The sequence below is a fragment of the Amblyomma americanum genome, chromosome 3, assembly GCF_052857255.1.
Source record: "Amblyomma americanum isolate KBUSLIRL-KWMA chromosome 3, ASM5285725v1, whole genome shotgun sequence".
Classification (NCBI taxonomy): Eukaryota; Metazoa; Arthropoda; class Arachnida; order Ixodida; family Ixodidae; genus Amblyomma; species Amblyomma americanum.
Genome location: NC_135499.1, coordinates 192,164,204 through 192,189,362, shown reverse-complemented (window position 1 = coordinate 192,189,362; position 25,159 = coordinate 192,164,204). Strand labels below are relative to the sequence as shown.

Below are 25,159 nucleotides of genomic sequence, written 5' to 3'. Positions count from 1 at the left end.
AGGATTCATTCCTGGTCTGGCCACCTTTTGGTAGCACGTCTTCATTGCAACTGGCAGTTCTGCCACTTGTGCTTACTACTTGACTAAGTGGATATTGTTAGCTTTTTTGTTGTGCACTTTTTTTGACAAATACAAATTATATGTACCTTCGAAAAACAGCACAAAAAGACAGCAGACACAGATAGAATAGACACCATATGTGCTGATGTTCTTTTTACGTCTGTCATCTTGTGCTGTTTTTTCCAAGATGCTGTACCAACTAGCTCAGATGTCGCTTATTGTATAGTATGTAATGGTGCCTTCATGGAGCTGTTTTGGTCTTGTCTTAGTGGTGGAAGATGTTATGCATGTTTCACTTGAACAGTATTTTGTTCTTCGTGCGGTTTATCACGTTATACTCTAGTGTGTAGCATCAGCAAGTCCCATCTCTTAAATTTGTGACCATTCAGTAAATGGTTTGTTTTTCTAACCTTTAGTAATGGATAGTAGGTCATTGCTGCTATATAATATTGCTTACCATAGCTTAAATAGTATATTCTAATGATGTGACAAGCCTATGAATACAGGACAACACGAGAAGAAATACGATTTAATGGTCGTGGGTGCAATGCAAGCGCTCCATCCTGTGCCACTGCCCACTTTGTTGTCTTCTGGTCCATAACAATATTATTAACCTTTTTTATTATAACCTGCTCTTTTCTGTATAAGCTACTTTATATTTTTTATCTGCCCAAATACAGAGAAGGACGGCAGTTTTATATTTCTCATGCATTGCACATGAATATTCACTTGCTTCTGTTTCTACTTTGCCAAGAACCGGAATGGTTTGTTTCTTACTTTTGCCATCCTTTTTATGTTGTTATATTTAGGGTTTATTAAAGGAACTGACAGTCTCACTGATGTTGGGTGAAGTCTGCCGTAATTATTCTGCAGAAAATAAATCATAAAGACTATGTTATGAAAAAAATAACTGCGCTTGGCATATTTCAAAACAAGTTGGTACATGTTACTTCTGGGAACAGCATAATGGAGAGGCAAAGAAACATAATTTTGATGAGAACAGTGGCTAACAGCTAAGGAGGATTTTTGCAGTTGGCAAAAGTTAAGCGTTCAGCTATTATGCCTGTACTATCCTTATTAGTACTGTAAGTGCGCTTCTTTCTGCGTGTGTACAGGAATTTCATACCGCCATTGATTTTGACCCTACTTCGTTTTGTGATTTAAATGTATCAGATTCCGGACTTCAGAGTCACTTATTGCACATGCAGGCCTGGTGTGTGCCTCGTTGTGTCAGGTCCTGGTCTAGTTCATGCCCTGGGAGGACTGGCCAATGCTCAGGTCAACGGATGGTGAGTGCACGGACTTGTGACATTAATTTCTTGGTAAAGGCGCATGGTATGAGTAATACGGCTACTTTTATGACAACGTAAATTCAAGCTGCGCTTAAAGGGATGAAAATCTAGCTTAAATTTCCATTTTTCCTTGGTCTTCAGAACATTATATTGTTATGGAAGATGGCACTGAGCTGACTCAGTAGCGAAAACCAAACTTCAGTTTTCCTTAATTCTCATGTGTGGCCTCGTGTGGTTTCTCTTTGAATTATCTTCTCGTTACTACAGCATTGGCTTGCCCCTTTCTCTTCTAGCCTTTCTTGGCTGATACGAGCTGAGGAAGCCATTGCATCATGGCTGCTTGAATGCGCACATACAGTTGCGAGTAAAAAAGATTAGCTCTAGTGACTTGCCACCAGAGCGGCAGATAGCAATGCTCGGTTCTGCGTTTAGGAACACGCTGATAACGAATGTGCCAGGTGTGTTCGTAAAGCACTGTGCCGCGCCCGCCGTGCGGTGCGATTTTCACCGCTTCGATGACGTCACTGTGCTAATCTTTTATACTCGCGACTGTATTTTGTTTCGTGTTAAGAAAGTCGAAGTTTTAAATGCATCTGTAAGTTAAGGACACAAAGCAAGTCGCTGATGATTACTAGGAGCTAAATATGAGTAAACCAACTTTCTATGCAGTGCTACCCACTCTGTTCTGGTTGAAAAATTTGAGCCTGAAGTGACTTTTTCCCCTTTTCTTCTTGCATTTCCTGTTCTGCTATTCATTTGCGAGAGTTTGTGCTTAGTGCAGAGTTCTTTAGCGATAGCAATATGTGGAGAGCCTGTGTTGTGTCAGCGCACTCATAAGTGCAGATATTTTCTGTATATTTCCTGAACAGCTTCTTGCTCCAAAATGTAAGTATAGTAAAAAATGAGGGGTCTTATGCTGTTGTGTACACATGTGTACATGCTGAGTTTGTAACAGTCATGTCAAGTCTGCATCAAGCTGAACACTGCACATTCATTCTTCTGGCCTTACAAAAGGGCTGTTCTCTCAGAAGAGTTGCGAGGATTAGTTCTTGACGAAAACAGGTGCCGCTACTTCTAAAGCAGTCTTGGCCATGTGACGTAGTTTTTTAGAGCAGCACAATTTTTCCTGAACAATCAAGGAACTGCAGTCACTGGCTTATCATTCTAGATTGATAACAATTAAACTGAACTCAGGAGCTTGCATTCACCACTAGGTGCTTTTCAGTTGTCTTCAAAAAGTGCAGACTTTGTTATGTTCAGGAGTTTACTGTGGAAGATTGTTTGCTAGAGCAGCGGTAAGACACTGCTGTTGATGGATATTTTTCAGTTTCCGCGCTGCTAGGCCGTGATAAGGGCAAGGAAATCCTTTTTATGCATTACTCCAAAAGCTCACAAATACCGAATGTGGCCCACAGCTTTCGTGCTTTTGATCCCTGGCCCTTAGCACCGTGTGGTTTGAATGAATGCTTTGAATGTTTCATGAAGCACAGATGGGACTCCTTCCCACTGTTGTTAACTTCCGTCAGAGTTCACTGCTTTTGCTAATAGCTGTGATGGGATTTCCGTTGGACTGTTCACACAAGAAACTTTAACCATTAGTTTGTTAGCTGATCATTTTAGTGTGACATATTTTTGCTGTCGTGTTACTTGGGGGACCAGCTCATTGTGCTCCTGTTAAGGCTGACCATGAGCCCTGCCCACTTTTGTTATCTCGAGCTGCTTCATGTGTGTAAAGCTATCCTATCTGAGCTCATTATTGTGAAGGTTATCATGAAGTTCTTACTGCAAATTTTTCATTTCATTTATTATACCCTCAAGGCTGTGTATCATTGCAGAGGCTATAGGCAGAAATTACAGCACAATAATAATTTAAAAAAAATGTGCATCCTTTCTTTTTTATACTCAGGCCGGTGCTCTTGGTTGGCGGCTCCTGTGACCAGAATGTCGAAGGGCTTGGTGCGTTCCAGGAGTTTCCACAGGTTAGCGCCGTTATGGGGGCCTCAGTGAGCCCTGCATTGATGGCACACTGATCAGCACAGTTTTCCATTTTGTCTTTATCGCCTGCAAAGCTCATTACACAAGTTTTGATTTGAATAGGTGGCATAGTAACAAGGTTCTGTTGTGTCTTTAAAGTGCCAGATTTTCATTCATAAAGTACGATTGCCCAAGTATGCAGTTGCCATTTTAATTATTTTTGAGCGGATGGCTTTGTTTTTGCGTTTTGTGAGCAGCCGCCGGGCTGTGCTCAGCTCAGCATGTACTGAGCATGACGCAAAGCCTACCCTCATCAGTGCCGTAGGCAAGCTGGCTTGGCAGTGCGCAGTTTAGTGTGCTTGTTCCTCTGGTTGGCACAAGACGGTACCATCTCTGCAAAATGTAGCTTTTTTTAGTTCACCGGCGCTGCAGACAATGGAGATGTCCGATTAATTCTGACAGAATCAGGCAAGCAGTCACTCAAAATATACAACCACGAGATGCAGGCAGAGAATTTCGAAGCATGGACACCGGGAGCCAAACGAAATGGACTGTACAACGAAGCAAAAGCATGTCAAATGCTTTCATGCAGTCCGTGTTGGCGATAGCTTGCGATGAGTAAAGTTGATGTCACATCTCATATTATGGAAGCTTTTGCAGCTGGCCGCAAGGTGCTGTGGTTTGAGAAATATTTGTAAAAGTAATTACTTTCTTCTGATTTCTGTTTCAGAAGAGTGTTGTTTTGGTCACTCTCTGTGCCACAGCTATCATTTGAGCCAGAAATCTCGGCGGTAATTTTTTTTTTGTTCACTATCCCTTTTGTTGGGTTGAGAAAAACGAGAGCGTTGAGACGCCAACCGGACAGTTTTATTCTAGCGTAGCCTCAACCCAACACCTTTAACTGGAGTTAATGTGCTGTTAATTTGCTGGAGTTAGGCCCTTGAAACTCAGTATTAGCTGTTCATAGGCTTGCTGCAGTATGTCTCGTTGTTATGGACTGTGCTTACCATATTCTTTATTTGCTTTCTAAAATTCTGCAGCAAGTGCATTGATCAAGGCAAGTTGTGTTTGTGGATTATTATTATTAATTTTTTTTTCGTGTCTAGCAAATGCAGGTACCACCAAGCAGAAAAGGATAGGCTGTGGCCAGTGCATTGAACATTGCATGAGCAGTGTAGTTGTTTTCACATTGGCATATCTGTAGTTATGTTTAGGGGCTCACAAATGCACTATTATTGGTGTGCCTTTCTTCGTTCCTTTCTGTTGTCATTCTTTGCTCTTGAGTTGCACAATAAGGAAAAAGCTTTCTTCTTGTTCATATTCTTCGATGTGCAGATTGCGCAACCCATTCCTGTGGGTGATGTGTGCGTGCCACCTGCTAACCTTGTTGTTTTCCATGTCATAGGTGGATGCCTGTCGCATGTATACAAAGTACACATGTCGTCCGAGTACAGTCCAGCTGATACCCATGCACATTGAAAAGGTACACCCTTAGCTTCCTTACCTCTGTTCTCCTGAGTTGTGTGTGGTCCAAATATGGCCACGTTACCTGCTGACCTGAAACACTCTGGCTTGATCCCAGCCATGGTGGTTGCATTTGGATGGAGGCGAAATGCTAGAAGCCTGTGTACTGCGCGATGTCAGTGCATGTTAAAGTATCCTGGGCAGTCGGAAATTGTCTGGAGCCCTCCACTATGGCATCCTTTATAGTCGTTGTTAAGTTAAATCCCATTAACCAAACTGAACATGGCTATGCAAACAGAGCTCCTTTTGATAAATCGTGTCATCCAAAGGCCGTGTTCGTTTGTAGTAACTCAAGCTGGCCATTAGCCAAGTTCATTGCAGTTTGTGAATAGATTGATGGCTTTGACCACTATTACATGCTGATCGGCGACGAACAGGAAAGAAGGACATTGTAGATCTGTTCTTGCTTTAGATGTGTATCTCTTCTTCAATGTATATACCATATTGAATAGTGGTACATAGTCAGTCGAAAAGAACATTGCAGCTGATGTCATCATTATATTTTGTTTCTTGTCATCTTTAAATGTTGTGGACATTTCCAGTCAATTCCTGAAAGTAATCTTTGAACAGTTTATATCAACGGGTGAACTACCTAAAGATTGGAAAATAAGTAAAGTTGTGCCGGTGTTTAAGGCTGGTAACCGATCAGACCCATCCAATTATCGCCCCATTTCCTTGACATGCATTGCCTGTAAACTTCTCGAACACATAATATACTCACAAGTCGCATCGCACCTCGATCATAACTCTTTCTTTTTCACTAAACAGCATGGTTTCCGCTCCGGTCTCTCCTGCGAAACTCAGCTTTTTGAATTGACTACTGATCTTCACTTAAATCTGGACTCTTCATTCCAAACTGACATCATTTTTTTAGACTTTTCTAAGGCTTTCGATCGCGTACCCCACCATCGTCTCATGTCTAAACTTTCCGGTCTGTCCATTGACCCTCTAATTGTAGCATGGATACACTGTTTTCTAATAGATCGTTCTCAGTACACGGTAATAGACAACCATTGTTCAGGTCCTACTAAAGTGCTGTCTGGTGTACCACAAGGTTCGGTCCTTGGCCCTCTTCTTTTCCTCACCTTCATTAATGATCTTCCCTCTGGTATTTCTTCCACAATTCGCCTCTTTGCAGATGATTGCATTCTTTATCGCCGCATTGCTACTAACAGGGACCAATTATTACTCCAGAACTACTTGAACGTAATTGAACGATGGTGCTCTGAGTGGCTTATGTCGCTAAACATTTCAAAATGCCAATACATGCAAGTATCTCGCAAACATTCCAGCCTCACTTATGCTTATTCATTGCTTTCAAACACATTAACAAACGTGCAATCCTACCGATACCTCGGAGTCATCATTTCCAGCAATTTAACCTGGTCCGAACACATCTTGAAATTAGCGGCCAATTCATCCAAATCACTCGGCTTCATCAGACGATCGTTATACTTGGCTCCTCCTTCTGTCCGTAAATTGGCACATGAAACCTTCATCCGTAGTAAACTTGAATATGCATCTTCTATATGGAACCCTCATCAGGCGTACTTAATTAACACCCTAGAAGCTATTCAGAACCGCGCAGCACGTTACATAACCTCAAATTATGACAGATACTACAGCATCACCAGGATTAAATCAACACTCAATCTGCAACCACTTGAGAACCGTCGGAAAATCTCACGACTTTGCCTTCTTCATAAATTGTATTACAACTTTCCTTACCTCCGTGACTCATTACTCCTATCTCCCATCCGAACATCGCGTCGCCTCTTCAATTCCCTGAGTGTTCAGCGTTTACATGGTTCTACAATAGCCTTCAATAAATCATTTCTACCTACAGCAATAGAAAATTGGAACCAGTTACCAGATCACATCGTAAACAAGCGTGGCGCTAGTAAATTTAGAGACGCACTAATCGAACATTACATCAAATGAAAAAAACAACCTCATGCTTTGATTTTTACCATTTATGTTTTCTTGTTACTATTCCCTATTTAGCCTATCCGCCACCATGTATTGATTAGAACTGCATTTTAACATTTCACAGTGTATTCCAGATTCTTTTTTCATTGTGTTGTATTTTACTGTATTAACATTGTTATTCTCTTTACTTTGTATTTCAACTGTTCCCCCCCCCGCCCCTTATGTAATGCCCGAAAAGGGCCTTTAAGGGTAGAATAAATGAATGAATGAATGAATTGTGTACTTGCTGTTGAGTGTTTATTCTTGATATTTTTATTTCAGTGCTAGCTGTATTGCCTAGTTTCCCTGGTTTGTGGCGTTGTTGTCTTCCCATTGGCATGCCCTCTTCTGCAGCCAAAAAATAGACAACTTTAGCTGCCGGCTCAGGCATGGCCACCCTACGGCCAGTCTACCCTGGACTCCGCCCTCCATTGAAGGCCAGCTTAGGCAGCCAAGTATGTGCCGGAGGCCTGACCCAGACCATGATGCAGAGTGCACTTTCCCTCAACCACAAATCCGCCCAGTCATTCAAAGGGTTACTGTGCTGCATGTATCAGTTTTGTGGCAGTTTAGTGGGAGTGGCCAATGAGTTTGGTGGCAGCTGCAGTCACATATGGAATCCTCATTGGGCTAATCATTTTGCGAACCAGCTAGCACTGTTACTCGTCGTACCAGGCTGGGGGTCAGCGGCTGCAATTTTTCGTTGTGTTCTATTTCTATTTTGTGTCTATTTCTCACTGTCGTATGTTTGATTTATTTATCATTTCTTTCGCATTTGTAAACTGATGTTGTGGCTCATTGCAGGCAGTTCGGGCCAGCCTCTATGGCCGCCCTGGTGCCACGTACGTAGACCTTCCTGGAAACATGATCATGGCTGAGGTACCTGCGGAAAGTGTGTTAGAGGCACCGCAATGCCCAGATCCTCCGCGCACCCTTGCTGACCCACCAAATGTGGCCCAGGCTTTGGCTTTGCTCAGAGGTGCCAAGAAACCACTTATCATTGTCGGAAAAGGTACTTTCCGGCACTTTGCCACTTTCTTCAGCATTATGTGGAGTGCATCTTCAGAGCAGTTCACAGCCAGCATTTCTTTGTTCTCTGTATAGTGTGGTACTATTGTGCTTGCTGGAAAAGTGCAATGCTGATTGGTCAGCACTTGTATATTGTCGTTTTTTTTTTTTTTGTTCTTGTGAGGAAGACACTTTTTGACAGTTTTATATTTTATAGGTGGCATGTTTAAAAATAAACGGCTGTGAGTATTAGTGGCAACTAGTCATTTGACAGCTGGGTTCTGGGGTTGGAATCTTCAGTTTTATCTATTGCATTATGTAGCAATGAAATTCATTTCTAATTTAATTGCTTGTTTTTAGTTGCTTGACCACTTCTCATGTACCTGGCTCTCTATAGTTACTCTGTAATTTTGATTGAGCAAGCACGAAGATAAAGTAATGGCACTTAGTTGCAACATTTTTTTTGTTCTACAGCAAGTTGCTATTGAAGATTCTTTGTGCGACATTTACAGCTGGCCAACTGCTTGTCAGTCAAGAATTGCCTATATTATGCTGTGACTAACATGTTCCTTTTTTGCCGTGAAAGGTTGCTGCGTATGGCTTTTTGATCACATCTTTTAAATGGGTATATAAGTAAATGGGCCTGAGTGACCTAATGTGTATTGCTTGTGGTTTGCTCGACTTTTATCACAGGGGCTGCATATGCTTGCGCTGAGAAGAGCGTGCGTCAGCTTGTGGAATGCACAGGCCTGCCGTATCTCCCCACACCAATGGGCAAGGGTGTTCTGCCAGACAACCACCCACAGTGCATATCACCAGCCAGATCAAAGTGAGCCATGCACCTCCTCACTGGTCCTCTCAGGTGGCACGTAAGAAGATGACTGCCTTTGAATGCGTTCTGGCTGCTTCCACATACATAAAGTGGCCCTGCATTCAATTAAAGGGACAATAATGACAGCTCCATCCAAGTTTTATTCTTAGTAAAAATGCAGCATTCTGTTGCTCTTTCTGGGTGTGCTGATACTTATTCGGCAATGAAAGACACATCTATTCAGAAAATAGAACTTTTAGAACTTTTTTCTTCAATTGATCCAAACTCATAATGTCTACACTAAGTGAATGGTGGTGAGGCCTTGCCTCAGGGATCTGTGTGACACGTCAAGTTGTTTTTAAAAGCAGCCGGTGCTGGTGATGATTTATTTATTTATTTTTTTACATTTTTTAACATACGTCTTTGTCATTAGGATGTGGTGATCTCTCAATGCAGGTCAACTTAAGTATGCCCTCAGTGTCCCTTTAGGTGTGCTGTATGCACAAGATTCACACATTGAACAGCCTCGGATGTGAACTGTCTGAAACTCGCGTGCTTTGTTGACATCTTCCTGGTTCATAATATGATTTGGGGAGCTGCGTTCAAGTGCGTGTTATATTTGTTGCTCCCTGTTATACTTCTTACACGTGTGTTACTTTATTCTGAGCTTTTGTGTATAGCTTGAAAATAGCCAGAAAGAAGTGTCTAGCAATGTTGCACACTGTACTCTCTCCAGGGCAACTTTTTGCGTTCTGAGCATGAGCGGCCTTATACTTGAGCTTAGACTTGAGCTAGAATTTTTCGCCGACAGCCTTCTCAAGTTGAGTGATTACCTTTACGCAGGGCTCTGCAAGAAGCCGATGTCATCTTGTTGCTGGGAGCACGACTCAACTGGATGCTTCACTTTGGACGGCCTCCACGCTTCAACCCACATGTCAAAATTATCCAGGCAAGAGCATAAAAGTGGTCTTGAGATTAAGCATGGTAGAGCATTTACTAGGCATATGTATGTGTGTTTAGATTTAGTGATACTCTCTGTAATGCTACCTGTGACTGTAACTGAGAGGTGTGTGAGTTATCCTGTGCTGTCTCTCTGGCTTGATAAGTCACACCATCAGAAGAAACATTGTCATGTGTTTGCATGCAGTTCCATGCTCTTGTATTCTGTGCTTCACAGCAGTGTTAAACTTGCTGTGCTGCTCATACACAGCAGCAGCAGATTTTTCGCTAAGCATGGACTTCGAACATCACAGGGCATTTGCAGACTGCATGTGTGGCCTCTAGCAATGGACTTTGAAGTCCAGCATTTATGGTGTCTACTCTTCCGCTGTCTCTTGTCTCTTTGTGCTGGGGCTATGTTTGTGTAAAAACCCACCAAGCCCAGCTATGTGCTATTAGGGTTGTAGCGGCCCTTCTAGTCCCTAAAATGTCCTATTTGGTCCAATTTGGTTAAAACTTCTGGTTTCTCTGTTCATTTTTTTCATAACCGTTAGGTCTTCATCTGTCTGTAGATGAAAAATTAGTAAAGTATGCAGCACAAATTTGGGAAATTACTTTTTTTGCGCGTGGTCGTCAAAAATTGTGAGCGAATCGCACTTATGATAGTGCCAGCGCATTAGGAATTTCGCTGGTTTCCAACCATGGACCACCACCACCATCTTAGCATCTCAGTTAAGAGGAGAGAGATCAGAAACCAAAGCATACGAGGTGATAAACGAAGCAAACAAAAGAATAAACTTAAGGGCTGATTTTTTCAGCTTTCACTTTTTCTGCGATTGCTACACTCATCCCTTCAGCGTTTCGCAACGAATGACTGTAGTACGATCTGCTTTTGCTCACGAATTTTGAGACGTTGAGGAGTGCAGTAAAGCTGTCTATTTTTCTATGTGCAATATGTCTTGAAAGTTATTTTTGTGAGAAACATTTTCATGTAAATATGAATGCTTCATTTTAACTTTTATTTCCACGAGTACTGCGCATCTTTAAAAGAAACTAATACATAGCTTTATTTCACCTAACAAGGCTTCATAAACATGTTGACATGAAAAACTTGTGCACTTTCTTTTTAATTATTTTAAGGACTCATGGATGACTTTCTGAGGGTGTTATAATTGTAATTACTCAGCAACAGTATCAGCAAGCTTGAAATAAAATGCAGTTCTGAAATTAGCCTGCAAAATTACATATTTGTAACAGACTTGGCTCCATTTCATGCATTCATAATGAAGATAGTTTTAATTGCCACGTCTCTTTTATGCACATAGCCGATATTTCCAGTTAACCCTGGCACTGTGTTGGCAAGCAACTGCAGAAAATAACACAGTTGGGCCAGACGTCATTGATTTATTAGTACTCTAACAGATGTTGGCCCTCGCATCAGGAAGCAGCAGCGTAGGCGCTGATTCTGTATAGAGCTGCCTACAAAGCAAGATATCAGATAATAGAGTGAAAGGTTGTGCATGAGATCTTTCATTGCTGCTGCTGCTGGATTGGATCGGCCATTTAATATGATATCCATCACCTACTGTATCCAGCATCACCTCAATAGTTATGTCTTAGAATGCAAAGGAACAGCTTTGAGATGGAAAGGCTTCACACTTTGGCAATGTGGCACCCTGAGAAACAAGAGGTGGTCACAGAAACCGTAAATTACCACACACTGTATTCACTGCACATTCGGTCGAGTAAAACGGTAACCTTCATTTCTCTGTCATGATGATGTTCCACTGGAGACTTGTTCATATGGAGCATTCTTTACTTATTCATGTCATCAGCTTGTGCAGTAGGTGGCTTGTGTCTGTGCATACTCGGCAAGCATAATGCTTGTTTTTTTTTTCTGCAAACCACACAAGCAGGTATTTCTGGACATAGGGAGGGACCCCTGCACTGAAATAGAATTAAGCACATAGTGCTGTAATCATGCTGTAATGTTCCAGGAAAGCATCGGCTATCTGGTAACAGACATCATCTTGCCGGCAGGAATATGCTTTAATGTGAATATGCTGCATTTTACCTCAGAACAGGGATTCAAGACAGGCCACAGTGCATGCATTGTGCAGTTTGTTTTAACTACATGTTGAGGAATTTTTTTTTGTAATTTTGTCTTCTGCCTTTTACTGTCCTTGGCAGGTTGAGCTGTTGCAAGAGGAACTACACAGCTGCATACCCGCAGCTGTTGCATTGTCAGGCGACGTGGGAGCTGTGGCTGAACAGGTTTCCTATCACTTTTTTTTAATTTTGAAGTTTTTTTTTCATGGCAGTGTACTTGCTTGCTGTTGCATTACTAATTGCAGAAATGGCATGTCTTGTAATTTTGTGGTTAATATTGGCTGGGTTTGTGACTTCCACCTTTTTTATGGCTTGTAACTAAGTTTTGGAGGGCACAAGTTTAATAATGTTGAAAAGAATATGAGCGAGGCATGAGGCCCACTCAGAGATGTGTTTGCCTTTATCGCAACTTGTAACTTGTCTACTCAGCAGGGAGCTGCATGCCAAGTTGTGGTAAATGGGCTCAGAGCACGTGCTTTTCTTTTGTATTCTCGGGTGATCACTACCAAGAGAACCTCCATAGATTTTGCTCTGATTATCAGTTTTGAGCATGCTGTTGTTTGCAGTCCTTCCTGCAAATTACTGAAATGCTTGGCTGACTCTTCTCTTTTGTGGCTGCTTTTTTCCTGACTTTACAGTAACCTAATGCTGGTCGTATCTGTCTTGTTGGTATCTCTCAGATATCCAGGGTGAGTGTCTGCTGACTGAGGAGGCTGGCCATATTGATGCACTTAATGACTGGTGGCGGTGATTCCTGGCCTTGGTCGGTGCCCTCTTAACAACCTTGCCAACACACTGCACGAGGAAACTCTCATTCAGCATGACCCATTATACATTCTTTTACCAACTCTGTCGCCACAATGCTTGAGGAAACTCATTCAGCATCTTGCCGGATTTTTTCAAAAAAGTGCGCTTCAGCCACCCTTTTGGTGTCTTTGGGTTTTCCTTTTGGAGCCATTCATTGTCGAACGCAGCGATGTGGTCCTTGATTGACTTGTTCAGTGCCACATCCAGTGGCTGAAGAATAAATGTCAGTCCGCTTGGAATGATGGACCGGTCACGTCCAGCGTCCGCTACCGCTTCTCTCACACATTTGCTGATATGGCCGGTGAAGGAGACCGGGATGAGCATGCTGAGGAGTTTTAGCGGTGCACCCACCTGCACCACACGAGACGAAACCATACGAGGACAGTTTCGTAATTATAAAGTTTTCATTCACCCGCACGATAACTATGGCAGAAACTTTCCTTCGTCAGCCTCGTTTTCCTCTTGAACACAAGAAAGGGTAGTAGCTTGGGCCCATCTGCAGTGCAGCTGAACATGACCGTGAAACAGCTGTATATGTTGGCCGTGATCAGCAGGCAAACCTGGTGCTCCCCTTTCCCAGACAAGGTCCTTTTACGGGGCATGTCAAACCAGACCGGAGTCTGGTCAGCCTTGCCGATTTGACCAAGCAGGAACAAATGTTTTGCCCTTAGGTCACTCACTTAGTGCAGAAACGTGCTGTTTCTCTTCGTATGCTTCAGGCAACCTTGGCATACGGTCGTGCGTCACCTTAGGCTCAGGCCATTCTTTTTCATGAAATTTGTCACCCATTTCTTTGACACCTTAAGCTCAGTGTGCGGGATGCACATCTCCTCCATTATAGTGCTTTCCTTTACTTCAGTGTTGTCGTAGCAAATACTAATTACGGCTCCTACTTCCTTGGTCGTTAACCCAATTTCAAACCGCTTCCTCAGCAGCAGGGTATCGTCCGGACTTCGGTCTGCGAAAGTAACGGTGTATAGCAGCACACGTAAAGATCTTGCTTCTTTGTATTTCACATTTTTCACGCATTCCATTCTCTCGCGCAACATTGATCTCATGTGGAGGATCTTTTCCTGTTTTCTGTACCATACGTATAATGCCAATCATTTGCATGTTGTGCATGAAAATTTTTGATGCTCATGTACGTTAGCAATGGACATGGCAGCTGCACGGTGCATTCCCGCATGTGGCTTCTGGTGCCTGCATCTTGTAACCACATCCAGGGGCGTTCATTTTATCCAAGAGTCAGTGCCATAGCTGTAATGTGCATTTTAACTGCCGTGTCGACCTTATTCATACTAGCCCAGTGGCAAGTGGAGTCGGTGCACTTGCACTTTGCCATTTGTTTCGGTTCTGCAACATGGTTACCCTGGTGCTTTGCCATTTGCTTAAAAAAAATGAAGCGCTATACATTGTGGAGGGTCGTTAGTGCAGGCTTTTTGCACAATTCGGTAGAGTTGTCAAAGACTATGCTTCAGGCAACACAGGGAACGGTCAAGACTAGCCTGGCTTTCAAGGATACGGATTCCACTCGGTCTGATTATTTGCTTCCGAGTGAGGCAAGCTCAAGCATGTAAAAAAATTTGACAGAACTGGTTGACAAAAATGAAAAACCAAAGAGATTTTAATGTAGAGAAGAGTTAATAAAATCTTTTAAGCTTTGTAGAAAAGCAGAAAGCCCCGCATCAGCACATTTTAGCTACTGTACTTGCGAGTATGTGCCACGTACACATAGTGTGACATATCTCGCAAAGGTATATTTCCTTCATAACTATACAGCATAAAACTTTGAAATGAATATGTGCCATGTATGCGCTTTTCAAGTAAGCATAGTGTTACATATCTCGCAAAGGTATTCTCTTTATAATTATACAGCATAAAACTTGGAAATGAAGAGCTGTCAGGTGCGACTTAGTACCAGCAATGACAAACTTAACTTTACACCACGCTCAGAACTTCTCCAGCTTTGTTTCCCAACCTAGGCGATTTGGAACCTAAAAGCTGCATGCTCCAGAGTGCTTCTAAATCAATGTTTTATGGCTCTAAGTGCTTCCGATTGGAAATTTTAGTGCTCCAGACTGCTCCTTAATCAGCATTCCTTGGCTCCAAAATGTACCAAATTGGAAATTTTAGTGCTATAAAATTGCTGCAAATTGCATTTCACTAGTAGCATCACTGCTTATAGGATCAGTAGGCCATGCAATGAAAAGGTTTTATATCTGTGTTCACCGCCTTCTTCGCCTTTTCTTTTCTTTCTCACTGTGCTAAAGTTGTCCAAATATCTACCTGGGTTTCTGATATGTGTTGTGCACTTTTCTATTTTTTTCCCCTCCTTTTTTTCCTGAAGAATGAACTTGCATTAAACATTGCAAATGCTTATCTTTCACATGATATGCTTTCTTTAGCTCTGCCACAAGGTATTCAGTAGTCTGCTTAAAAGAAAAAAAAAAGGAAAGGTGCATCAACCAGGTGTCAGCATTACCTGTGGTCACAAGTACTCATGGGTGGGTACTCGTGACTTACCAACAAGTAGATAGGGATGAGGAACAGCTCTAGAGAAGTTTGTCGTCTCTATTAGGAGGCGCCTCTAGGTTGTGCACAGAAGTGATGGCTGTACCTTTTACTTCTGGCTTCGTGTTTAGTGCGAGGTGCTCATGACATGCTGGATTGAAAAGCGGAAGGAGTATGAGGAACAATTACTCTGGAGGACCAGTAATGGCTGCATTGCTCAACTTGGCTCTGCCAAGCTTCATTCCCTTCTGCGGTGACTGTATGTCACTGGGGCGAAGTGACAATGACTCGGGCATACTTCATGTTCACTGACTTTGAGCACGTCATAACTAATTAGTTAAAGTGAATTGGATACCTGTTTAAAACTGTTTGAAAATGGTAGGTGTGAAATTAAATTTGTTTTGTGTCTCTTGAGATCAGTGCACCTTTGGAACTGAGAAGTAATGTTGTTAAAGCAGTTAGGCTGTCACTATGCAGTGGAGTTGACCGGCATAGGGACTGAAAAAATGCTTACCCTGCCCAGTTGGCTGCAGAGCATGCCAAGGACCCTTGGCGTTACCCTGCTGATACAGAGTGGTGGCAAGCGCTGCGTGGCAAAGTGGCCAGCAATGAGAAAGCTGTTCAGGTGAGGTGCCCCTGAAGTGGCTTCCTTGGCCTACATTAGCTGTATTGAGTAGTTTAAATTGAGTGAACTTAGCTTTCAAAATGCTGTGGTAACAGTGGAGACCTGTATCATCGCCAGCCAGTAAAGTTGTGCCTTTATGGACAAATTAAGTGATGCTATGTGGTCAGCATTTTATGTTATCTATGGTAGTTTAGTTGTGATGAGGTCCTCTAAAGCCTTCAGGCCCTTCTTTTCTGAAAACGCAGCAATTTGTTTATAGCTTGTGTCCCCATTATTTGATTCAGGATAACAGTTCAAAGATTGTGCTGCTGCTCATACATAGGTTTGCAGTTCATGGTTTTATACCTTTTTTGTGCTCATTATGTGGGTCTAACTGCTTATTTTATGTGTTTCTGTGGCATGCAATATTTTGGCAGGTATAAATAAATAATGGCTGTTTATATTGGTTTGGTTTTACGGGATTTTATATATCAAAGCGACTAAGGCTATGAGGGACGTTGTAGTGGAGGGCTCCGAATAATTTTTGACCACCTGGGGTTCTTTAACTTGCACTGACATCACACATTACATGGGCTTCTATCATTTCACCTCCCGCAAAATGTGACTGCCACGGCCTGATTTGAACCCAAGTCTCTTGGGTCAGCAGCAAAACACCATAACCATTGAGCCATCGTGGCGGCAGCTGTTTATATTAATTCTGTTCTCAGTCATAACTGCCATGAGTACAAAGTAGTAATCCTGCTTGATATTTGTTAATGTTGCAATAGCTTCATTGGCCCTTCAAGGAAAACTGTCATATGTGTTGTTTTGGTTTCACTGTTGCACCGGGAACTCGCTGATAGTGCACAGTGCCCGACTTAACACGCATCTGTTGCTTGTCTCTTTCAGGAGCTGTCGTCATCCAAGCAACTTCCCATGAATTTCCATACAGCTTACAAGCAGGTTGGCACTTGTGGTGCATGCGGTGTTGCATCCCTATTTCTTTGGTGTCAAAATATGACTTGATAACAATGATGCAAAATATCCACGCGCAGTTGTATATTTTGGGTGGTGTTTTGTAGGTTGTCACAGTTCGCACAACAGAGCATTTCCTCGAGACACTAGAACATGTGGTCACTTATAAAATATGGGGTTTATTTAAGTATTTTTAAGTGGAAGCTAGTGGCTTGTGCCCAGTTTGTTTTAATATCATACTGGCTCTGTCTTGCTATTGAAAAAAATAATTATAATGATTAAGCAGTGAACATGAAGCCTTGCATAGCTTCCTTTTGATTTCAAAAGCACAGCTCAGCTTCTAAGAAGAGGAGCAGCACTGTATCATTTCAGAACATTTTCCTGTATGGAATTGTGTCCTTATTAGCGGTGTGCAAATTCGAAAGTTTGAAAACGAATCAAATATTGTTTTGCTGTTCACATTCAACTCGAGAATGTCTGATTATTTGGCAGCTACTAAATACAGTCAGGTTTCATAAATCCAACCTTGGCAAAACCACAGTATCTGGGCATATTATCCAGAGATCAAGTTTTAATTGTCAGGAACACAGTACACAGGTGTCCTCTTCGCTTTGTTCTCTGTTGTTTATTGCACAGATGGTCACATTCGGACGGTGCTAGGCTTTGGCCTGGTTCGAAATTTCGCAGTTGGGCTGGCAGACTACTTGCTTCGAAATGTCACAACAGAAAAACACGTGGCTTTTTGTCCAGTCCTTCTGCAATGGATTACATATTTTTTGACCACACCTAATAGCACTCCTCTTGTCGCCTTGACAACTCTTCTGGTGTGAGCTCTGCCGTCTCGTTTTGTTTAACTATGATATGCAGGAAAGTCCTCTTATGGAGTTTCACATGGGGCTCCCCAAGGTGGGCCGAGTCGAGGTGCCACCGGCATGGTAAACGATTGTGTAAAAAATCCTGCCTAGTGCATGGTGCATTTTAGCCCATACGCTTCTGACGTGGACTGACGTGCGCATAGCAGGAGGTGCGATGATAGTAGGAGTCCTGCATCGAGGCCAAAAAGATGGCATGGCCGTGTAGTTTCAGTTTCTGAGCTTTGCTGCAGCTCGCGGCGATGGCGACTGTTGGCTGCCCATGCGCCAGAATCCAGCTACACTCCACTTCTGGACACAGACGGGCGTTCTCCTCGCTGATGTCCACGTTGTTCTTTCAGCACGTGAAACTGCGTGCTCCTCAGTGGCAATACGCTGTGTGATGGAGCCTCTTCCTCAAGGCTTCACCGTGTGTTCATATTTTCGGTGGTTTCATTTTGTTGGAAAGGTTGAGAGGAAGTGAGGGGGGTGGGGTGTGGGATTTGCTAACTCAGCCTTGTTATAATTATACTCCATCTCACAAGCTGTTTGCAGCGCTGTCAAAGGTAGAGCTCTCTCATCCAATCAGGGCTGCACGAGCACAGCAAATAGTCCCTCAAATATTTGAGCAGTCCAAGACTATTTTTCAAACTGTCAACACAGAAAATTAAAACACAGTTTGGACTGACGTTCTTAAAGTATAGAGAGGATTTCAATCAGTCGCAAAATTAATAGACAAAGCCTGCACGAACACAGCTCTGCGGAGGACTTTTGCGCGGTCTTCTGGCAATATGGCACCACCCGAGTCGGTTGTGTTGCCAGCGTTGCCTTTTTGCCATCCATCGAATGTGCACGGTTTTCCCAAGCTGGCGAAGCAGTTAGCTTTAAACGTTCTTGAAGCGCAGCGCATAGGGTGCGAGGGCAGTTCAAGTTTGAACTTGGTTATCAAGAGGACTGCAAAACTCACCCAGGCGAAGCGAACGCTCTACCAGTGGATAACGCAGATGGAGAAGGCGGGCAACGTGTCGTCACCGAAGAAGCGTTCTTGTGGAAAAGGCTTTGAGCGGATGAAGAAGCTGGACAATTTTGATGTGAACGTGTTGCAAAGGGTAATGCACAACTTTTTCCAGAGAAGGGAAATACCAACTATCGCCAAGGTTGGGCAGCGTTTCGAAGGGGACGACGTGCTGCTGACCATATCCACAATGACTATGTAAAGGACGCTGAAGAAGCTTGGCTTCCAGTACAAGAAACGCTCTCGGAATTCACTGCTGATCAAAGCGGTGCACATTGTGCAGTGTCGCTGCCAGTACCTGCACCACATAACGGAGCTGCGACGCAAGGGCAGGCCAATTTTTTTCAGTGCTGAAACGTGTGAACGCCAGCCACACGCGTAGTCGGGTGTAAGTTGATGGCACCACCAGTCTGCGCACGAAACATGTCGATCTGGACTGTCGACCGGTCTCAAAACTGCAATGATAAAGGTGGCAGAGTTATTTTGACGCATTACGGCAGAGAACGTGGTTTCATCGAAGGCGCAGTGGAAGTCTTCAGAGCTAAGAAAAGCTCGAGCGACTACCATGAGGAAATGAATGGGGACCACTACGAAAAGTGGTTCACCCAGAAACTGCTCCCACAACTACGGCCAGGCAGTGTTAAAGTCATGGATAACGCACCATATCGTTCTATGAAGCAGGATAAACTGCCGCTCAAGAGTAGTTTCAAGAACAATGTACAGGCTCAGCTGTCCGGAAAAGGTGTAGTGTGGAGCAGCAACATGGTGAAGGCAGAGCTCATGAAACTTATTGACAGCGTAAACACAGGTGGGGACTAATACCATGTGGACTGCATCACTGAAGCTGCTGGTCACCGAGTTGTGCACCTGCCACTCTACCATTGCCAGCTAAGCCCTGTAGAGCTTGGAACTACATCAAGGGTTTCGTTGCGTGTCAAATAAGACGTTTAAGTTCTGAGACATGGAGCCTCTGGTTTGGCAAGGCATCATGCAAGTGACTGCTGACAAGTGTAAGAGCTATGTGGAGCAAGTTCTTAAACAGGAAGATGTGATCAGAAAACTGGACCACATCATCGACGATGTTGTCGACCAAGGTCCTGCTGTTGTAATTAACCTGGAGAACACAACAGCCATCCGTGCCAATCTGAGTTGTGATGAGGACGATGAGATGTGAACCCCTCTAACAGCTAACATGATTCATTACTTGTATGTGTACAAGTCGAGGTCATTCATTATTATCACAGTGAGAGTAGCAAAAATGAGAACGAGAATGTTTCTGATGGGCTATGGCAGATGCCTTAGTGGAGGTCTCCAGGTTAATTTTGACTGCTTGTGCGCTGACAATCGCACAGCACATGGGCTTGTTTTGCATTTCACCTCCATCGATATACGGCTGCCTCGTCCTGTATTCGACCCAGCTTCCTGGGGCAGTGGCCACACTGAAGTAAATATTTGTATATACTTGTGGCAGAGACGTTGAAAACAACTCTGACGTGACAGCAAAAGGAAAAAAAATTGGCGGTGGTTTAGCTCTGGTTAATCCTGGAGTGACACGATAGCTACAGCTGGCTGAGTGGAACTTGGCCACGTGACCAACCACATGACCAACCACGTGACGAACCACGTGATCAGCCACGGTGCCGCGCCGCCAGCAGCTGCTCCGAAGGCTCGAAATGCTACCGTAATGTAGCTATCGCTACAAAAAGTTGGGCCAGTTCCTTTGGAACGGGCTTTCACCCGTCCAAAAGCAAACAAACAAAAAATGTAAGACACCAACTACCACCTGCTACAGAAATAAAAAAAAGCTAAATACCAGTATACCTTTCTTCACACATTGATGGAGCCACCTGTCAACGTCACGGGGTTGACAGGCCCGTAGGACCACAATTATGTAGTGCTTTGCATCCTGATTGGCTCAGGGTGCCCCCTACCTTCCACAGTGCTGCAAATAGCTTCTGAAACGGAGTATAGGGCACTTCTTGAACTCCAAATTAATGTCATTTCATCTCTCATTTTACTTGCCCACATTACAGGTTGCATACTGTTATGCTGTCTTATCTAGCAGTTCACATTTCTGTGCACATTGTTTTTTTGTGTATGATGCTGACTCAGTCTAGTTTTAATTTCGGTTACAAAGACCATGTGTGTGTGTGCACGTGTGCGTGCATGTTTGTGTGTGCACGTGCGTGCATGCGCACGAGCAGATTTGATTCGATATTCGAGTGCATTTTTATTCATGCTTGCATTCGGAAATTTCAATATTTGCACACTCCTAATCGTAATATTTTGCTATAAAAACAGTAGGATTTGCTATTAGTGTATAATTTTGCATTTTGACAATTGTTCACAAAGGTTACTGGCAAAAACTGCTGACAGCTGACACCTTGGTGTTTTGAGTGTGTCTAATTTTTACCTCTGCTTCCGGGAATGTTTGCAGATTGCTGACCTCATTCCAAAGGATGCAGTCATAGTGAATGAGGGAGCGAACACAATGGACATAGGACGAACAATGTTGCCCAACTACCTGCCGCGGCACCGGTGAGGGTGTGCTATTCTGAGGTCACATTCATATAAAGCAAGAAGTGTTCGGAAGTGTTAGAGAGCAAAACGTGTACAGCAGAACCTTGTTAATTCAAAACCCATCAGACTACATAAAATATTAGGATTAAGTGGGTTTTTGAATTACTACCCAAAAAGGAAACATGCAAGCGCAGAATGTTGCTCAGCCATGTGCAGCACTTTGAGTCACTTGCTCAAAAAAGCTGCAGTTGAAGTTTGGCGATGACAGGAGCTTGTTTGGGCCCGTCTTGGCCACTACGTTATTGCTAGTCACCATGATTTAGGTGATGCTGGTTTCGACGTTTGCAGAACATTGTAATGCATCTCTTTTGATGTAACTTTGTGATTGGCTACAGTTGTCACTGTTCTCTGGCACTTTTATATTTCGTTGTTCTCAGCACACTAGGGTCAAGGCCAGATGCATCAGGTTTATGGCGTGGTGCAACTCTAAGAGGCATGTGCAGAAGGGCTTGCGATAGGAGCAGCTATCAATTGCAAAGGAGCGATGAGAATAGAGTGTAGGCAAGAAATCCAGGGCCGTCGTGGTGCATTTCTGCAACGACGATTTCTGTGCCAGCACACGCCTTGCGCATGAAATAGGGACTATACAGTATGCTGGTGCTGACATGGTCTGAGCGCAAGAGCCGCTGAACAGGTTGGCGATCAGGCATCAGTGAATTGCAGAAGGTCGCTTTAGCGGGTGTGACATGATCGTGCTACGCACTAAGTCAGAGTTTCGCTGCTGTATGCGCAATGGCAACTGAAGCATTGAAAAGTCCGTTTAAGCATTGCATTGCTTATTGCATGCTTGCAATTATACACCGCATGATGTTGTGTTATCAGTTGAACTCTGGTAGTCTCGAGTTTTTGGAAAACTAGGGCATGCCTGCATCACACCCCAAGTGTGCAGATTAACCAAGTAGATGAAATCTGTTGCATGAATTATCTGATAAAATTTACATTAAAAATTATGGGACCGCAGAAATTCTGTGAATGATCTGGAATTTCAAATTAACTATACTATCGAATTATCAAGGTTTTACTGTAGCTTATTTGGCTTATACATGGGTACAGGCAGCTTAGCATGGAGAAGGGCTGTAGTGGTCTTCTGTTCTTTTAATGCTTTCTGTAGCTCCTGAAGTTTTGTTCTGGATTATCACTATGGAACTGTCATCTTCCTTCTTGTTTGATGTTTATATGCAGTATTTCACATACACCTGCATTTTCTATGTAGCATTTGCTGCAATAAGCACTCTTGTGCACTCATCCTTGTAGCTGCTTCATAGTAATAATAATGAAGTTTATTTCTATAAATTGCAAAATGGTGGAGGAGGTTTGAGAAAACCAGCAGTTCCCTTGATGGAGTTCTCTCCTCCTGTACAGGAAGTTCTATTTGGCTTTAACTTGCACCAGTGCTTCACAAGTAACATTTGTTTTTGTTTGTAGTGACGGCCGTGAAACACCTCATTGCATCTTGAGACCTTTTTGCAGTGTGATTAGACATTTGTGAAACCAGACATTTAAGGTCTATTCAAAAAAAAAAAACGGAAAAGAGCTTTTAAGGACTGAGGAACATGCCTGCGGCTTTCATGCACTCGTTGCAGAGTAATGAAACAACTTAGGATGCAGCTAGCTGCAAGTTTTTAGAGTGCAGCTCTTAGGCGCCCGTTTGTGGTTTCTGCGCCATAGTCGTCGGCGTCAGTAACGTGCCACCTGACAACCAAGGCAGGTAGTTGCACAGCAAAGCACCACCTGCCACAGTGAGAGTGAAGGAATGAACAGCCTTAAGTTGGCTGTCACGGAAAGATTTCGGAGGGTGGCTAGCAGCATAACACGCCACCTGCCGGTGGTGACAGGTGGCGGGTGAGGAGCTGCGCTTAAATTTCGCATTACCAACTGTCGTAATCATCTGTCAGTTTTTTTGGTTTTTCATGTATTATGAGGCCATATTTAATAGTGTACATTGTTCTGTGCAGGCTGGATGCTGGCACATTTGGAACCATGGGGGTAGGTGTCGGCTTTGCCATTGCAGCTGCTCTGTGGTGCCAGACCCAGTCGTCATCCAAGAGGGTCATATGCATTGAGGGAGACAGTGCATTTGGCTTCTCAGCCATGGAGATGGAGACGGCTGCAAGGCAAGTCAGATTAGTTTGCATGTGAACTGTTTTGACAGGGCTTTATTTCTTTCCCAGTGTTTGCTCAAAGAGGGGCATTGAGCAAGCTTATTGATTATACTTCCGAATGAAAAAAAAAAAAAAACGCCAGAGAGGTGCGTGCTAAACTTTTCAAAAATTGATTGGTTAAATATGCTGGTAACACAAAAAAGTACAAGCAAAGCAAAAATAAGCCACTGCACTGAGCCAGAAATTGATTACAAAAATTTAAAATATACAAATCGTTGCACATGTCCTTAGCTACCATTCTTGCAATTTTCAGCTGCGTACAAAATACGCTGCACTTTCCGTGGCATTTCGAGTTAGGCAATATGACTGCTGTGCCACTGGAGAAAGGCGTTGCATGACGGCATGAAGTGGAGGTAGAAGTGGGATGTGCTGCACATTACACTTGTTCTGAGTTCTTCTCTTGTTTTCTTTATAGCAGAGCTTGCAACTTCTACTTTTTTCCTTTTTTTTTTTTCGGTTGGTAGTGAATGGGTTCGATGGGTGAAAAGGCAGCCTGGCCTTCTTTGACATCATCGTAATCAAGAATCTGCTGGAGCATTTGGTAAAACATTTTGGCAGTATGTTGCAAAGACCCTAAAGCACCAAATAAAACTAGTCTCATCATTTACAAATCAAACGCACTGAATAAAATTCAACATGAACGGCAAAACCAAACATGCACAAGCATGTGCCTCTGAGACGAATTTTCGCAATCAAAACTGAAATCTGACCATTCCACATGGTTGTCTAACTCACTACAGCTGCTCTAAAAAAAAAAAAAAAGTGCTCAGTACAGCTTTTCGCCTTCCAGGAGTGCGCGGTGTAACAGGCGTGCCTCCAGTCGGTGGTACGCTGACTAGCAGACTGCGTTTGGTCAAAGTTTTATTTTTCACATCGCCTCCTTGCGTTAGACAATGAAAAAACAAAACTCGAACCAAAGAAGTGGTGTTATTGAAGCAAACTAGATGGCACAGCTGGTCCAGGAGCGCAGTCTTGCATTTTTGGCGGCAGGTTAAAATCATATGGCCTATGGCACGGTAAGGAAAGAGTTAAACATTTGCATTACACACTCGTAACCATCTTCCGAGCTTTTCTAACCATGCATAAACAATGCGCACCTAGCTTTCAGGGCTGGTTTTCAGCATGCTTGCTCTATCACGCCACGATTGGCCAGCATTGTCACCTATCACAAAATCGTGGGATCACGCAGTGATACAGCAAACACCTTTCGAACGAACAATTGTAAACACAAGTGACGTGAATGGGATTGACCGCCTGCTCTCGTTGATGTGGACAGACGGGCGGGCGCACATGCAGGCATATCATATGAAATTTTTATTCTCTAAAAAAAATGTCACTTTTCCCGCATTTTGAACCCTCCCCCAAATTGACGTTGACTTCTCTAGCAAGAAAGTGGGGTCATTACACGAGTAAATATGGTGCTAAATGTACTGAAAAAATTTTCTTTTCAATTACTATTGCGTTTTGAAAAAAAAAAAAAAATTCTAGTGTCAAATTGTAGACCCAGGTGAAAATTTCCTGCTGGGAATCTGCTGGTCCCAACACTGCTGGGATTTTGGCAGATTCCCAGCAGCTGCTGGGACCAGCAGGAGCTGCTGGGACCAGCAGGCGTTGCTGGGACCAGCAGGCGTTGCTGGGACCAGCAGTTGTTGCTGGGACCAGCAGGTGTTAGTGGGACCAGCAGGCACTGAAATTAGCTTTTGACCTCTCGAAATTCGTGAAAGAATAACATCAGTAGAAACGAGGCAAATACCACAAATACAGTGCTGTCTGGTATTTGTATCACTTCTATTGTTCTAGTTCCTTCACGCAGAATTTGAGGAACCTAAGCTAAACTAACATGCCAGTTCTGCTCATCCGAGACTGCCAAGCAAACACAGCTCATTGGACACAGGTTCCCACTTGCTGCTTTGACGCATACTAATGCATTGCATGTTCTCAACAGCAGGAGAAGGCAAGAAGCTCTACT

The 25,159-nt window shown here is 43.3% G+C and overlaps 1 protein-coding gene across 2 annotated transcripts in view; it reads left to right on the top strand.

The window, feature by feature from the left end:
- The window catches only part of Hacl (2-hydroxyacyl-CoA lyase), a 39,863-nt gene that overhangs the window by 4,639 nt on the left and 10,065 nt on the right, over window positions 1-25,159 (top strand). Inside the window, exons 4-15 of one of the 2 annotated variants that reach the window (XM_077659356.1) lie at window positions 1,269-1,349; window positions 3,259-3,331; window positions 4,732-4,809; window positions 7,623-7,830; window positions 8,520-8,655; window positions 9,481-9,586; window positions 11,767-11,850; window positions 12,366-12,374; window positions 15,527-15,628; window positions 16,517-16,570; window positions 20,886-20,986; window positions 22,984-23,142. In XM_077659356.1, coding sequence (XP_077515482.1) covers window positions 1,269-1,349; window positions 3,259-3,331; window positions 4,732-4,809; window positions 7,623-7,830; window positions 8,520-8,655; window positions 9,481-9,586; window positions 11,767-11,850; window positions 12,366-12,374; window positions 15,527-15,628; window positions 16,517-16,570; window positions 20,886-20,986; window positions 22,984-23,142 — 1,191 coding nt within the window. The remainder of the gene's footprint in view (window positions 1-1,268; window positions 1,350-3,258; window positions 3,332-4,731; window positions 4,810-7,622; window positions 7,831-8,519; window positions 8,656-9,480; window positions 9,587-11,766; window positions 11,851-12,365; window positions 12,375-15,526; window positions 15,629-16,516; window positions 16,571-20,885; window positions 20,987-22,983; window positions 23,143-25,159) is intronic. The other variant, XM_077659357.1, reaches the window with a different exon arrangement.